Genomic DNA, 15,098 nt, shown 5'->3' on the forward strand with positions numbered 1-15,098 from the left:
TATTACGTTATTTACAATCTGTATGCACTTATAAAGTAAAGTAATTTCCTATGTTTTCAGGCAGGCTTTACGTCCAACTACCAAATTAGGTGTTGTGGACGGAGGCGACTAGCAAACATAATTTACTGTAAATTTCTTTTATTAACCATTAAATAAAATCCAAGCCCTAGAGACCGGGAATCGAACCCACTAAACCAAAAATACATCTTAGCTTTGCGGGTCTAGCCTATAAACGTCTAACGTACTTTACGATAAATTTCTCATATTAACCATTAAATAAAATCCAAGGCCTCGTAAAATGCATAGCCTAGAGACCGGGAATCGAACCCACTAAACCAACAATACATCTTAGCTTTGCGGGTCTAGCCTATAACCGCCTACTTTACTATAAATTTCTCATATTAACCATTAAATAAAATGCAAAGCCTAGAGACCGGGAATCGAACCCACTAAACCAGTATACATCTTAGCTTTGCGGGTCTAGCCTATAACCGCCTAACATACTTTACTATAAATTTCTCATATTAACCATTAAATAAAATGCAAAGCCTAGAGACCGGAGAATCGAAGCCACTAAACCAACAATACATCTTAGCTTTGCTGGTCTAGCCTGTAACCGCTTGGCTACCTTGGCGCCTTATATTCATATATACAATAAGTAAATAGGAAGAATAAGAGATAAATGGATGCGTGAAAAGCAGGAGGAGAGAAACCACTCAGTGGTACCACTCTCTACAGGATATTAATGATCTTTATGTTCTTCATACTACAAGGAAGTCGCTTTTGACATTTAAAAGAAAAAGAAAATCACGACGACAAGGAAAACTAAATTTTCAGTACAAATTCCTGTGTTAAAAAAAAAATTGTTCATTTAAATCAAAGTTTAGGTAAACTTTGACCCAGCTTTCTGTTCCTTGTTCTGCTAAGTTGCTAAAATAGCTAAGGAATTTTCCTTGTTCTGCCAACCTCTCCCCTCACTCAAATCCATCTTACTCGTACATTACAACGGTTTTTAAGTACAAAATATAGTTTTACTAGACCTTTATTTCTTTATATTCCTTTTTTCCTTATTCACCTACAAAAATTCCACATCAACTAACCATATTATAGTGGCAACGCCGAAATTGTCTACTATTGTTTTCCTCATGCAAACAACAAACTACCTGTGACATGGAAATGCACTTTGCATTTGATGGATGTCAAAAGTAAAAGAAAGGTTGCAACATCAAAATTCACTTGGGATTGTGACAGCTGGGGCTCAATTTAGGACATATCCTTCGAACCGGCGTCAGATCGTTAAGCTCAAGGTTATTGCTAAGGAATTTCCTTTTGTTGTGCCTGCTTTTTTAGGAGGGGGTCAACAGATTTTGAGGAGGGAGAGATGTGCCAAAATTTGGTGTTTTACCGGAAATATACATTTTGAGGGGCTTCTAGGTTCCAAAAAAAAATGGGTTTTTTTGAAATTATTGATACTGATTAGTGTATCCTCTAACAGGATGTACACGCATCCTGATTCCTGATTCGGTACTTAGCATAATATGTAACCTGCAATTTCTAAAACAATGGCTTCGTAGATGGAGAATGAACCTCAACGTCCACACAAAAAAAAGGGTTACCTCCATAATGAGTGGTACCATCTGACCTCCAGTTCTTGCAGAACAATGCGTAAGTAGGTGTGAAGTATCTAGGACTCTACTTGGACCTGGAAGACTGAAACGAATCCAAAGGGAAAACAATCAACTCCTAAAATCCAATTTGGATTTATGGGCCCAAGTTATAGTGTTAATCTAATCGTTCCAAACTATCACTCAATCCTTTAATAAAGCATTTCCAAACCTTCTTTGGCTCGCGTACCATTTGCTTTGTCAATATGCTAAATTTTACCACTTCGTAAAAAATGACTGTATTTCGTGAAATTTGTTATTCCGAGTGTGTTACTTTATTATTATTATCCCAATTGGTGTAGAGATACCAATGTATCTGTTACAAAGGAGTTCCAAGTTCATGTTCACTTTATAAACTTTGTAAAGTGTAAGATCTTAGTTTTAAAACTTTTTTTAAATAATTACATATTTTTCCCTCCAAAATTATTATTTAATTTACAAAGTTCTTCTTTAGGATTATTATATTTGTGCCCAAATCTTCTAAATTAATTTCTTTTAAGCATTCAACTACCTGTAAGTACCAATTAAATTTAATGTTGCTTGGATAGAGCTTACTCGTTACAATCAGTCTCTCTTTAAGCAGATCATAGTTATCATTTAAGTTCTGTCACATGATAATTCTATTAAATTTTCTTTATCTTTTATTGGATGATGTAGCTTTTCCTAAATTTTCTTTACAGAAGGGGGTTTTGAAATGCAATTATCATTTGTGTTTTCGGGTTTTGGAAAATACTCCATGAAAGACAATTTTTAATCCTGTTAAATGTATTATATTTTCTCTTATATCTTGAGACAAGTTAACCTTATTACGCGTACATAAGACAACTTAACTGAATAATATTATTAATTAAAATAATTATTATAAATTATAGGAAAAAAAGTTTCTACGATATTTTTATGATTTAATTTTTTATGACTGCCATTAATGATTATTTTTCGCGTACCACCAACCAGCAACTCGCGTACCACTGGTTGGGAAACGCTGCTTTATTTCATCGACTTTTCTAGTCATCTATTCCAGATAATCCCAATCTTGACGACAGAGGCGCTAATGAACCTCGCGACCACTTATTGTCCAAGTGAAACTGTGTGAAATCTCATCTTACTGGAGAATATTCCTTCTTCTCCGCCAATTGTATGTAAGATTATGTGCTTGTTCATTTCGTTTTCCGTTTAGCGGAGTAAAACATGATCACAAAAAACGTAAAAATTAGCCGGAAGCCCAATACTTTATACTATTTTCTTTGTGCCCTCCTTAGGGACTTATCAGGTAAATATTAGTTTAAAAAAAAAAATCAGAACGTGTTTAAGAGCGTAAATATGCTCTGTAGCATATAAATGTGCGCGCCTATTGGTTCGCATATCAAATTAACGAGACAATCTCGAAAGAAAAAATCTTTTATCATTCAATGCGTGTATCGAGTACGCTTGTGAACTGCTTATATAACTTGGCTGCATATCACATATATCGATTTTCTGTATATTGTTTATAATCTAATTATTTATTATATAATTTGTTGACAATTGATGACATCATTTTAGTGGCCACGTCGTTTTAATACCGACTTTTCTATTAATAATCTAATAATCCTTTGTAAGGGACGGGTGGCTTTGTAAGTGCGAGATCGCCAGTTCGAATCCCGCGTACGGACTACTTTTTATTTGTTAGAAAAAATTGTTTATAAAGTAAAGTATAAGCTTCCGACCCGTCCTGAAACACCTAATTGGTAGCTGGGACGTTAGGTCCCGTCTGAAAAAATAGGAAATACTTTTACTTCAATCCGTCGTACGAGAATAGCAAGTCAAATTTCAATTACCTTAAATTCTCACCATCATACTGAATCGTGCATTATACTGAAATTTAACCAAACAAGAATTATTACCTATTGTCATAAAATACGTGAAAATAACTTTTACAAATAAAAGTGGGAGGATAATTACGTGAAGTAGAAAAAGTAAAGTAATTGCCTATTTTTTTTCAGGCCGGCTTTACGTCCAACTACCAAATTAGGTGTCGTGGACGGAGGCGACTATAAATTTCTAATATTAACCAATAAATAAAATCCAAGCCCTAGAGACTGGGAATCGAACCCACTAAACCAGCAATACATCTTAGCTTTGCGGGTCTAAGGCTAACATACTTTACTAACCGCCTAACATACTTTACTATAAATTTCTCATATTAACCATTAAATAAAATCCAAGGCCTATACCTGGGAATCGAACCCACTAAACCAGCAATACATCTTAGCTTTGCGGGTCTAGCCTATAACCGCCTAACGTACTTTACTATAAATTTCTCATATTAACCATTAAATAAAATCCAAGGCCTATACCTGGGAATCGAACCCACTAAACCAGCAATACATCTTAGCTTTGCGGGTCTAGCCTATAACCGCCTAACATACTTTACTGTAAATTTCTCATATTAACCATTAAATAAAATCCAATGCCTAGACTAGGGGAATTGAACCCACTAACCAACAATACATCTTAGCTTTGCGGGTCTAGCCTATAACCGCCTAACATACTTTACTGTAAATTTCTCATCTTAACCATTAAATAAATTCCAAGGCCTAGACCGGGAATCGAACCCACTAAACCAACAATACATCTTAGCTTTGCGGGTTTAGCTTATATCTGCCTAACATACTTTACTGTAAATTTCTCATATTAACCATTAAATAAAATCCAATGCCTAGACTAGGGGAATTGAACCCACTAACCAACAATACATCTTAGCTTTGCGGGTCTAGCCTATAACCGCCTAACATACTTTACTGTAAATTTCTCATCTTAACCATTAAATGAATTCCAAGGCCTAGACCGGGAATCGAACCCACTAAACCAACAATACATCTTAGCTTTGCGGGTTTAGCTTATATCTGCCTAACATACTTTACTGTAAATTTCTCATATTAACCATTAAATAAAATCCAATCCCTAGACTAGGTGGAATTGAACCCACTAACCAACAATACATCTTAGCTTTGCGGGTCTAGCCTATAACCGCCTAACATACTTTACTGTAAATTTCTCATCTTAACCATTAAATGAATTCCAAGGCCTAGTCCGGGAATCGAACCCACTAAACCAACAATACATCTTAGCTTTGCGGGTTTAACTTATATCTGCCTAACATACTTTACTGTAAATTTCTCATATTAACCACTAAATAAAATCCAATGCCTAGACTGGGGGAATTGAACCCACTAACCAACAATACATCTTAACATTGCGGGTCTAGCCTATAACCGCTCGGCTACTGTGGCACCCTATTACGTGAAGTACTAAGCATACTAAGTGAAAAACTCAAGCCACGTATACTGTAAAGTGGTTTTTCCTGTGAAAAAACCAATTTCCTTTCAAAATTGTAATTCTATTATGGGTTATATAAATATTACTGGATGTTTTAAAGGCGATGAAACTGAATCAGGTTCTGATGGAACCATTTTTATAGAGATTCTTAAAAAGGAGAAATTTTATTGCCAATTTCAGAAATAATTTTCGTTTTTAATTATTTTTTAGCCAAGCTTTCGACCTAGGGACTAGTGTAATCTTCAGGGCTTACGCTTAATTCAATACCTGACAGAAGCAGACCAATCTTTGATGTTAAAAATGTGAGAAAAAAAATATTATAACTGTCAACAAGCCAAAAAATCCTGGAGCTGATCTAATCTCAAGGTTGAAAGCTTGGCCAAAAATAAAAAATAAATAAATAAAAATTATTGCGGAAATTGGCAACATTGTTTCTTCCTTTTGGATTAAATGAATCACGTCACCAAAAAACGATGAAAAAACACTCTTTAGAGGTTCGCAAAGTTTCCGGTTTTTCTAAAACCTACACACACAAAAAAAAATCTTATTTAAGTAATTGGCATTTATGTGCTTTAAATTTGAGTTTTATCGATGAAAAAAAATCGATTTAAAAAAAAAATGAGACCACACTTTTCACTGTTCCGGAAAAATTCGGTTTAAAGACAAAATTAGGGCGGAAAATGGGAAATTAGGTGAGGACTTCCGTCCAAAGAGCTCATTTGGCCTGCATTTTCAAGTTGGACTTTACGTTTTACAAAAACTATAGTGGGATAAAAACAGTCTATAATAAGATCTACTATTAGGGAAAGAAGCAGCTCAGTAGAGATCTCCAGGTTCGCGAATCCAGCTGCAGGCTCTTTGATTTCCTTTTCCTAGCAGCTTTTTACAGCTGACTGTCCGGTGAGTTCGTTTTTCTGTATCGAGAGAGAGAACATTGCCCAGAAAGCAGGGCTTTCCCAGATCTATAATAGCTACATCTAAAGTAGATCTACAACTAAAATTATGTTAACTATACTGCGCATGCTCTTAATATATTTTATTTCCACAAATTATTGTGCTAAAACATGGCACCTCTTTTAAGAGAGTTTTTAGGGCGTAAATTAGGCTAAATGGAGTATAAGTAGAAGTTATGCAAATAGTGAGAAAACAAATATACAAACGTACGAGAAGATAAGAGCAATTAAAGGAAGAATTTAGTATGTTAAGTCCGGAAGTAGAGTTAATCTTAACGACTTTGCTTTGTATTTATGTTTCTAGCTTAGCTACACGAGAGGTTAAGTAGGAGCGAAGGAGATATGGCCGCTCTTGAGGAACAGTCAGTGCTTTCCAAGTCAGGTTCCTGCAGGATATGATGTCTACATATTAGTAGGAGCGAGTGATGTTCTACGTCTTAACGATGCATATTCATAAAGTTGAAGAGCAATGACGTCACATTTCCTCTGAACTTCTCATCCGCTCTCTCTTCCTCTTTTACAAGACTGTCTTTGTTTCACACCCCCGTCATCGAAAATGTGCCGAACCCTTCTTCACTTCTCCTCCTCTCACTTGTCCTGCCTAGCTCACTAATGAAACAGAATAAAATCTTCTACTCACTAAGTAAACTAACCTGCCCAAACCCTCCTTTTGCACTAATTTACCTTCCCCAGTTGCCATGGCAACTGAAATCATTATCAAACACAGTTTCCCCTCTTATTTTACGCACACAGTATTTTAGAAATATCAGTTCACGTTTGTATGCACAACTTTTCTTAAAATTTTCTTTTAAATAAAATATTTAAATATAAATTACCACACCGGACTCAGACGAATTGACCTCAATCTGAGGTATAAAATGTTGAAAAGGCTACTCGACAGACGATCAAAACTGACCCTGACGAACAAACGAACACTATATACCGCTCTACTTGCCCCAATATGGACGTACGTAGTACAACTCTACGGAAGCGCCCAAAAAATCGAACATTGCAATCAAAAATTCTAAGAACAATAGTTAACGCTCCCTTCTACATCTCCAATCGCACAATACACTCTGATCTCAATATTCCTCTCGTTTCTGGAAATAGCCCAATCTCGATACACAAAACTCCCCTCAAATCTACACAATCAATACAACCCTCTGATCCACAAACAGGTCTACTACAACACTTCCTTCAAATCCACAGCGCGGTGGCTACGCGATCATCTCAACATATAACGCCGACCTCCTAGGATGGTTGCTGTGTAAGCTTGCCAACCTGGGCGAACTAAGGGCTTCCATCAATGGATGGTCGTCGTTCACTCCACTCACGCCCTTGGCGCATATGCATGTGCGCGTACGTGCATGTGTATTTGCGCCATCACTTTATCTCCCATCTCTTTTGCCTATTGTACCAGGATACTGTTGTAAAATAAATAAACAAATTTAAAAAAAAAATATATATATATAAATAATTTTGGAATTTTTTTTTAAACCGGAAATGTCCGTTTTTGAAAACCGGAAATCTCAGATTTTGTCTTTTATTTCCTCTTTTATGGCGGAAACAGTTCCCTCTCCCTCCACCACTACTGTGACCTAACTGTTGTTGTTTCAAAAAAATAAATGCATTATACTTTAGTTTCACTATTAATTCACAGTTAGCCGTGGATTAAAAACGAATCAGACGCTGTTTTTTTTGTATATATATATATATATATATATATATATATATATATAAATGTATTTTAAAATAGATAATACATTTGAAATTAGAAAACAATTTGCTCAGTCATGCGTGTTACGTACCATGTTGTAATTTTAACAAATGGCTGTGAAACGCTGCGTACAAAATAATACAACGAGAAACTCGAATAAATAATAACAGATCAATTGTGAATTAATTACAAAAAATAAAAATAAATAAAAATCAGCTGCAAACATTAACACGACTTCCTTCCTGTTATTACTATTCTCATGGTAATTAACCCCTGTAATTAGATTTTTATTTTTTCGACTTACGAAATCAATTTATTCATTTTCTCTTACTCCATAAATAGTTTTTCGGGAAAAAAATCCTAAAAAAATATGGTTAAAAATTAGTTCCAGCAAATAATCACAATTTCGGATGACTGTTTACATTAGAGGTCACCAAAGTGGTCTATATAGACCCCCAGGGGTCTATTTAACAAAAGTAGGGGGTCGATCTGAGCCAGGGGGTCGAAGGAAAAACAATTTCGAACCCAATATAGCGGAACCTTGCAAAGAAACACCCAGGCTCACCCATCTCATTAATTAAGAAGCAATACTGTAGTTACTTTACTTATTATTTAATAAATATTAAGATATTTCTTTTTTTGCGATTATTGTGCTACAATCAGCACGTTAGCGCTATAAGTAACAATGATAGAATAGAGTAATAAATGATAAGGTGACGAGTGGAGAAGTTACCGGCAGTGGTAACACTCCCAAAACATTAGATGGTTAGTCCCACTCTCTTCACTTGTGAGGAGATAACAAGGCCACTGTCTTTTGAGACGTCTTGTCCAGGTTATCAGGAAGAGTTCTAGAAGCCGAGATTTTAAGCTAAAGGATTGCAGGTTGAAGTGGAGTTTCCTGTATACAGGGACTTGGGCGATAAAAGGAATGTTAAGATCTGTTATGTATAGTCTCCAGTTAGAGACGTAAAAAGGAGCGTTTACTATGGATCGAGGTATTTTAGACTGAAGGGATTGAATCCTTTGGAGATTGGTGCGTTTTGGTTGAACCCCCACAGCTCTATTCCATACGCCCAGATGGGATTTTCAAAATAGAAGTATAAATCAGTCTTTTGTTGTCTAGAGAGAGTTTTGATCTATCGTCTAAGAGTCTTTTAAGTAGTCCATAGCGTCTGTTTAGTTCTGTTCTTTTAAGTCTAGTGTGGGGGTATTAAGGTATTTTAAATTTCAACATTAAGATATTTTTCATAAAACTATTGGTTACACGATGTAAAATTGCTTTAAAATAAATATACAAACACCAGTACCTAATACATTGTTTTATTTTTATTGATCTAAAAATTACTTTTATGATTGGGGGGGGTCGATGGAGATTTCGAAAAATTATATAGGGGGGTTCCCATGATCAAAAAAAGTTTGGCGACCCTTGGTTTACATAGACAGACATATATTTCGCAAATCATGCAAATTGAAAATTTAATCAAAGTTCCGGTGAAAAAGAAACAAAAAAAATCTCAATACTTCCTTTTTGAAGGGTGTAAGGGGGGGGGGGAATTTACCTTATCATTTATTTTCCCTAAAGTGTAGGGCTATTGAAGTAAATAATTTTGAGTAATGCCCTTTGGCGCTGCGTGTAAATATACGAGAGACTTAGCTTATTACAAATCTCTCAGCATCTCCCCAACACTGATCTGAGTGAGTGAGTGAGCTCTAAATGGAAACTAAAACAACAAATTTTCCTGCATTTTTTTTTCAGCGCCGCTTTTCTTTTACCACCACCTTTATTACACTTATTTCCCTGAGGAAATAAAGAAATTCTGGAATCACCAGGATAAGCGGAGTGGTGTGCTTTGCAGGTTTGCAGTATATGGGGAATAATTTTTATGATTCCTTGCTAGCTGAGAATCCTGTGGAAATAAATCATAAAGGCTTTATAATATAGACTTTTCTCTCATATTTCCTCGCTTTTCCCTAAACAAATTATTCTGTTTTTTTTTTTCATTTATTTACATAAAATATGAAAAAAAAATATATATATATGTACAAATATTTTACCAACTGTGGGTTTATTTATTTATTTACCGAGAGATCTCAGCTTGTCAACAAATCTGGAATGAACTCGCACTAACCTGCACCACTTGTGTCAGATGCTGACTTTCCAAAATGTTCATATCTCTGATCTTTAAAATGTACTTCCGTTACTCTGGACATACGTCAGTTTGTAAAGCCACATCCTTCACCCATATTAAGTAACCATTCAAATAATTTATCACCCCTTCATAAGATAAATAATTTTCCCCTAGCCATCTGATTCTGAATTCCTGGAGTACGGGACACATACCCAGAAAATGGACTATATTTTCTATTGCACCTAGTGCTGCACGAGACCGAGACGAGGCGAGACTTTATTTTTTGAATTTTTGTTTAAGTATTAAAAGCGGTTTGCTATTAATAATCTTTTCAAAAAATGTTATTATTTTCTAATAATTATTTTAATTTATGTATTGGTAATGAAAATGTGTGTAAAAGAAGACAACTACTTACACTTCAATGCATCATTACTGTTATATATCTTTATATAATTTCTAAAAGATGTTAAAAACGCGCGAAATGAAAGACCCAAATAACATATCTGCCTGCTATATCAAGTCGATTCGTGAAATAAAAAATACACCTCCCAACAAACTTCCCGCTCCATTAGTTATGGCTGTTGGTGAAGATAAAGAATCTGATGATTCACCTTTAGACGACGACGACGACTGCATCAATATTTTTGCACCATTTGCTCAAAAATCAGCAAATATCACCGAAGCATGGAAGGCAGAAATAATTAATTACACCAAATTAGACCAAGCACCAGTAGACGTTGACATTTTAGAATGGTGGAAAACACTTGAGAATTCCTTCAAAAATTTGTCTAGAATGGCGAAAGATATTTTTAGTATCTGTGCAACTTCAGTGCCATCTTAAATATTATTTTCGCAAGCTGCGTTGATAATGACCAATAGAAGATCTCCTCTAACTTCTGACTCAGTAAAAGCTCTTTTATGTATCAATGCTTGGGCAAAGTGTATCTTAAAAACGAAAATTTGTGGCAATATTTTTTAGATGCATAGATAGTCTTTTTTTTTCAAATTCACTAATTCCAAAATTCTAAAATATAATTCAAATAATATCTAAGTTCAAAGTATTAGATTATTAATAGTGAAATTTATGAAATTGAATGAATGAATGATATGAATAGTGAAATTTAGTGAATTTATGTAAAAATTAGGTAATTCGAAGGTGAATTATGAAATAGGCGATTACTTTACTTTGCTTACTTTACTTATGTAATTCGAAGTCAAATAGATGTAGTAATATTGAACATATATAATAAAATCGTATCTTTTAATAATTAATTCAATACCCGTAATGATTATTTATTAATAAAGAACACAATTTTATAATTTTGTAGCTAAAAATTAATATTTGAAAAACCGAGACGTGACCGAGATTTCTCGACGAGATCTCGATCTCGGTCTCGGTCTCGGTACCGAGAAACGAGACCGAGACCGAGATTTGTCTCGTTTCTCGTGCAGCACTAATTGCACCTGTATTTTAGAGAGAGAGGACATGTATAACAGGAACCAGATCTGCTGACGTTGTAATTTAGCTTAAATGATTGGCCACTTAATTTGAAAATAACCTTGCTTATTGTGAACAGTATAATTGTCGTTTCCCAGATAATGCCTCTCAGCATCCTTCAGCTCCTTATACAAACTGTGAAACTGGGATTCGGAAGCAAATGCATCTTTTTTGGGCTTAAGAGAACAGAACTCCATTTTGTATGGGTCTCTCCGAATACGAAATAAATAAATAATTATTATTACAGAAGCCGGAAGCAAACAAAAAACAAATCGAACTCTGATTGGCTAATTATGGCAGAAACCCAAGAACTGGAAGCGGATGTATAGCGTCTAAACTCTACCTACTTTGAAGCTTCCTTTGAAATAAATTGAGTCACATAAAGAGAGTCAAAATGGATAAAAAAATGATAATATACGAAAGAAATAAATTAATAGAATACAGGAGGGCATTATTTTGGAAATTGGGCAAGGAAATAAACTCCTGTATTACAGTGCGGCAGACAGTCATTTGACTACATTAATAATTTCGTAACATTTAGACTGGAAATTTTAGTGTACATTTTTATGATTATGTTTATTAAGATTATGCATTGCTTATGTTGGTCCCATACAGTGTAACTTATCTTAGGTGACAGAAAGAGTGGGTATGCCGCCGCTCTCTCAGAAGACTAAAGCAGTAACAGAGATGGTGCTTATTGGGACTTTATGACGTAATAAAAATAGAAAGAAAGAAAACAGTTTATAATGTGCGCTCTCGCTTGCTCCCTGCGCCTTGAAGAAGTGAGGTTGGGACATTTCTTTAGCTTTTTCTAATGTCACAGGCCGAAGAACTAAGCCTCTTTGGCCGACTCCAAACGGGAGGAACCAGATTCTTAGAGTTAGGTTCTGCTTAAATTTTAACCTTCCAGCAAACAGCTTCCTTCTACAGACTCCAGATGGCTGCCACCCCCCCCCCCAACAATCTGGTGGTAACTAACTTTATCTTTTAACTAAAACTTAATTTTTTTATTGAACATGAGTTACAGTTACCAATTAGGTGGATTTGGTACCTATGGTGATCATAAATTGTCCTATCAGTTCAGAAAACTGATGGTTACCCTCTACCTAATTGCGCCTCCGATAAATTTGGAAGAATGTCAAATTGTATTTACAGCTCCTCCACCCACTCCCCCCCTCCAGAGCACAGAAAATTTTGTCCCAGAATAATGTTTCAAATATGTAAAAGGTAATTAAAACTGTCCGGTAGGATAAGGGTTGATTGTCAAAAAAAACTGCACAGAAAAAGCGTCACGTTGAAAAACACCCAACTTTGACAATTTTTGTTTCCCTTTTTCTATAAAAGATAAAATTCCCAAATTTTCTATGAAATATAGAGCAAATCCTCCTTTATAACTGCAAATTTTTTTGCAACAACCTAGATCTAATAGATTTCCAGAAAAAAAGCTGATGGAAATGATCAAAAACGGCATTTTCAAAAATTGGTCTTGTTCTTGTTGTTGTTCTTGTTTTTGTAAACAACGTAGCGCGTAAACACGCCTACCGATTTTCATGAATGAAAATTCTTTAATCAGATTTACAACAAGCAAATACGTAGCAATAAAAATGTAATAATTATCGATGAAGCCATCTTCGTTAAAATCTTTAAAAAAAAAAAAATGATAAAATACAGCGTCACATATACGAGGGTCGTTTGAAAAGTCCGTGCAAAGTCAGAGAGATAGCACCACTGGCGCGTATCGAGGTTATGTTTAGTTAGTAGCATCTCTTGGAAGAACACACACCAAGTTTCAGCCAGATCGGTCTATTTCTTTGTGTTTGGCATTCGTTTGAATCGAGGAAGTCGAGTGATTTTCAAAAAATGGACGAAAAAGAATTTCGTGTGTTGATTAAACACTACTTTATGAAAGGCAAAACGCCTCAGGAGACTAAAGAGAAGCTTGATAAACATTATGGTGACTCTGCACCTTCGATTAGAACAGTTTATAAGAGGTTTCAAAATTTTCGGAGTGGCCATATAGGGCACAAGTGACGCTGAACGTTCTGGACGCCCTGTTGAGGTTACTACTCCAGAAATCATTGATAAAATCCATGATATGGTGATGGATGACAGAAGAGTGAAGGTGCGTGAGATTGCTAGTGCTGTGGGCATCTCGAATGAACGGGTACATAATATTTTGCATCAACATTTGGACATGACAAAGCATGATGGGTGCCGCGATTGCTCACGCTTGACCAAAAACGAAATCGTGTGAAGTGTTGCAAGGACGGTTTGCAGCTGTTCCAGAAGAATACGCAGGACTTTAAGCGTCGTTTCGTCACTGTGGATGATCACTACACTCCTGAGACGAAAGAACAATCTAAACAATGGGTTACCAAGGGAGGAATCTGCGCCAAAAAAGGCGAAGACCGTTCCTTCGGCCGGAGAGATTATGGCGACTGTCTTTTTGGGATTCGCAAGACATAATCCTCATCGACTATCTGGAAAAGGGTCAAACTATTACAGGTGCATATTATTCATCGTTATTGGACCGTTTGAAAACCGAGCTGCAAGAAAAACACCCACGATTGGCCCACAAAAAAGTCCTTTTACATCACGACAACGCACCAGCTCACACCTCAGCAGTTGTGGTCGCAAAATTAATGAAAATAGGGTTCCAACTCGTTTCACATCCCCCCTATTCTCCAGACTTGGCTCCCTCGGACTACTATTTCTTCCCCAATATGAAGAAATGGCTGGCGGGAAAAAGATTTTATTCAAACGAGGAGGCGATTGTGAAACGAATGGCTATTTTTCAGACTTGGACAAATCCTATTGTTCGGAAGGGATCAACAAACTAGAGCAGCGTTGGACGAAGTGTATAAGCCTAAAAGGAGACTATGTTGAAAAATAAAAAAGGTTTACCCCAAAAAAATAAGTAGTTTTTATTTTTGCACGGACTTTTCAAACGACCCTCGTACAAACAAATTTATAGTGACCCACTTTTTGCGGCTAAGCGGAAGTTAAAGTAGATATTTCCGCTGCAGCCACTCCACTATTACGATACATTTCTTGCTAAGTAAGAGAAATGAATAACGTCGCATAATATTGTGACTTAATGAATACACGATTCAAAACTGAACCTAATGCCTTAGTTTCAAAACCGCTCATCTGCTCACATTGACGTCATCGTTCGAATAAATTAATTAAAACCAATCTTTAATTTGCATTTTTTTTTTAAAGAATATTTTAATTAAGCAGAATTGATCTAAATAAATAAATACATAATATAACTTGGGAGTCTAATCTCATAAATGATCTCAATTAGAGTGAGCCCCAAATTAGAGTATGTTCACGCCACAATATATTTAGGTACTGAACTCATAACCATGTTGAAAAAAATCGCTTTACTACATGATCATAGGGGGAAAAAAGCATCATTTGATTTTGACATAACTGCAATGTTAAAAATCAAAATTAAGTTAATCCAATCAATTGATTAGTAAGTTTAGTAGGGATTCGTGAGTTTTTGATTTGTAAAAGTGGTAAAAGTGTACTGATCTGCACGGCTTGTTTGGCTGAAAGGATGTTACTTTTCGGGGAGGAAAAAACCAAGGCCTGTGTGAGCTTTATCCAGGAGCCGTTCTCCAGCATTAGGAGTCTGATTAAACGGACGGGTCTGGAGGAGCTGAGCTCTAGGAGTAGTGGAAGCCACAATAGATCCATTGGGGTCGCGGTGGTGTAGGCCTTCAAGGATGCCCTCATAGAATCTATCTATATTGATCTAAATTGGCTAAAGGTGGCCTTTTTTCTTAGGTTGCAGCTAAACAATTTCTAACT

General features: G+C 35.7%; 1 protein-coding gene and 1 long non-coding RNA gene across 3 annotated transcripts in view; one reads left to right on the forward strand and one right to left on the reverse strand.

Annotated features, from left to right (window-relative positions):
• LOC141458368 (uncharacterized) overlaps window positions 1-15,098 on the reverse strand; it is a 486,109-nt gene that overhangs the window by 74,117 nt on the left and 396,894 nt on the right. Inside the window, exon 5 of one of the 2 annotated variants that reach the window (XM_074136249.1) lies at window positions 3,482-3,518. The exons of the other annotated variant lie outside the window; for it this stretch is intronic. Within the exon in view, the coding sequence (XP_073992350.1) occupies window positions 3,497-3,518 (22 nt within the window). The 3' untranslated portion in view covers window positions 3,482-3,496. Of the gene's footprint in view, window positions 1-3,481; window positions 3,519-15,098 lie in introns of those variants that run through there. 2 annotated transcript variants of the gene reach the window in all.
• The window catches only part of LOC141458372 (uncharacterized), a 131,958-nt gene that overhangs the window by 28,918 nt on the left and 87,942 nt on the right, over window positions 1-15,098 (forward strand). The window lies entirely within an intron of this gene.

This window comes from Rhodnius prolixus, unplaced genomic scaffold (genome assembly GCF_049639745.1).
Source record: "Rhodnius prolixus isolate KJV_2025 unplaced genomic scaffold, Rpr scaffold_5, whole genome shotgun sequence".
Taxonomy (NCBI): Eukaryota; Metazoa; Arthropoda; class Insecta; order Hemiptera; family Reduviidae; genus Rhodnius; species Rhodnius prolixus.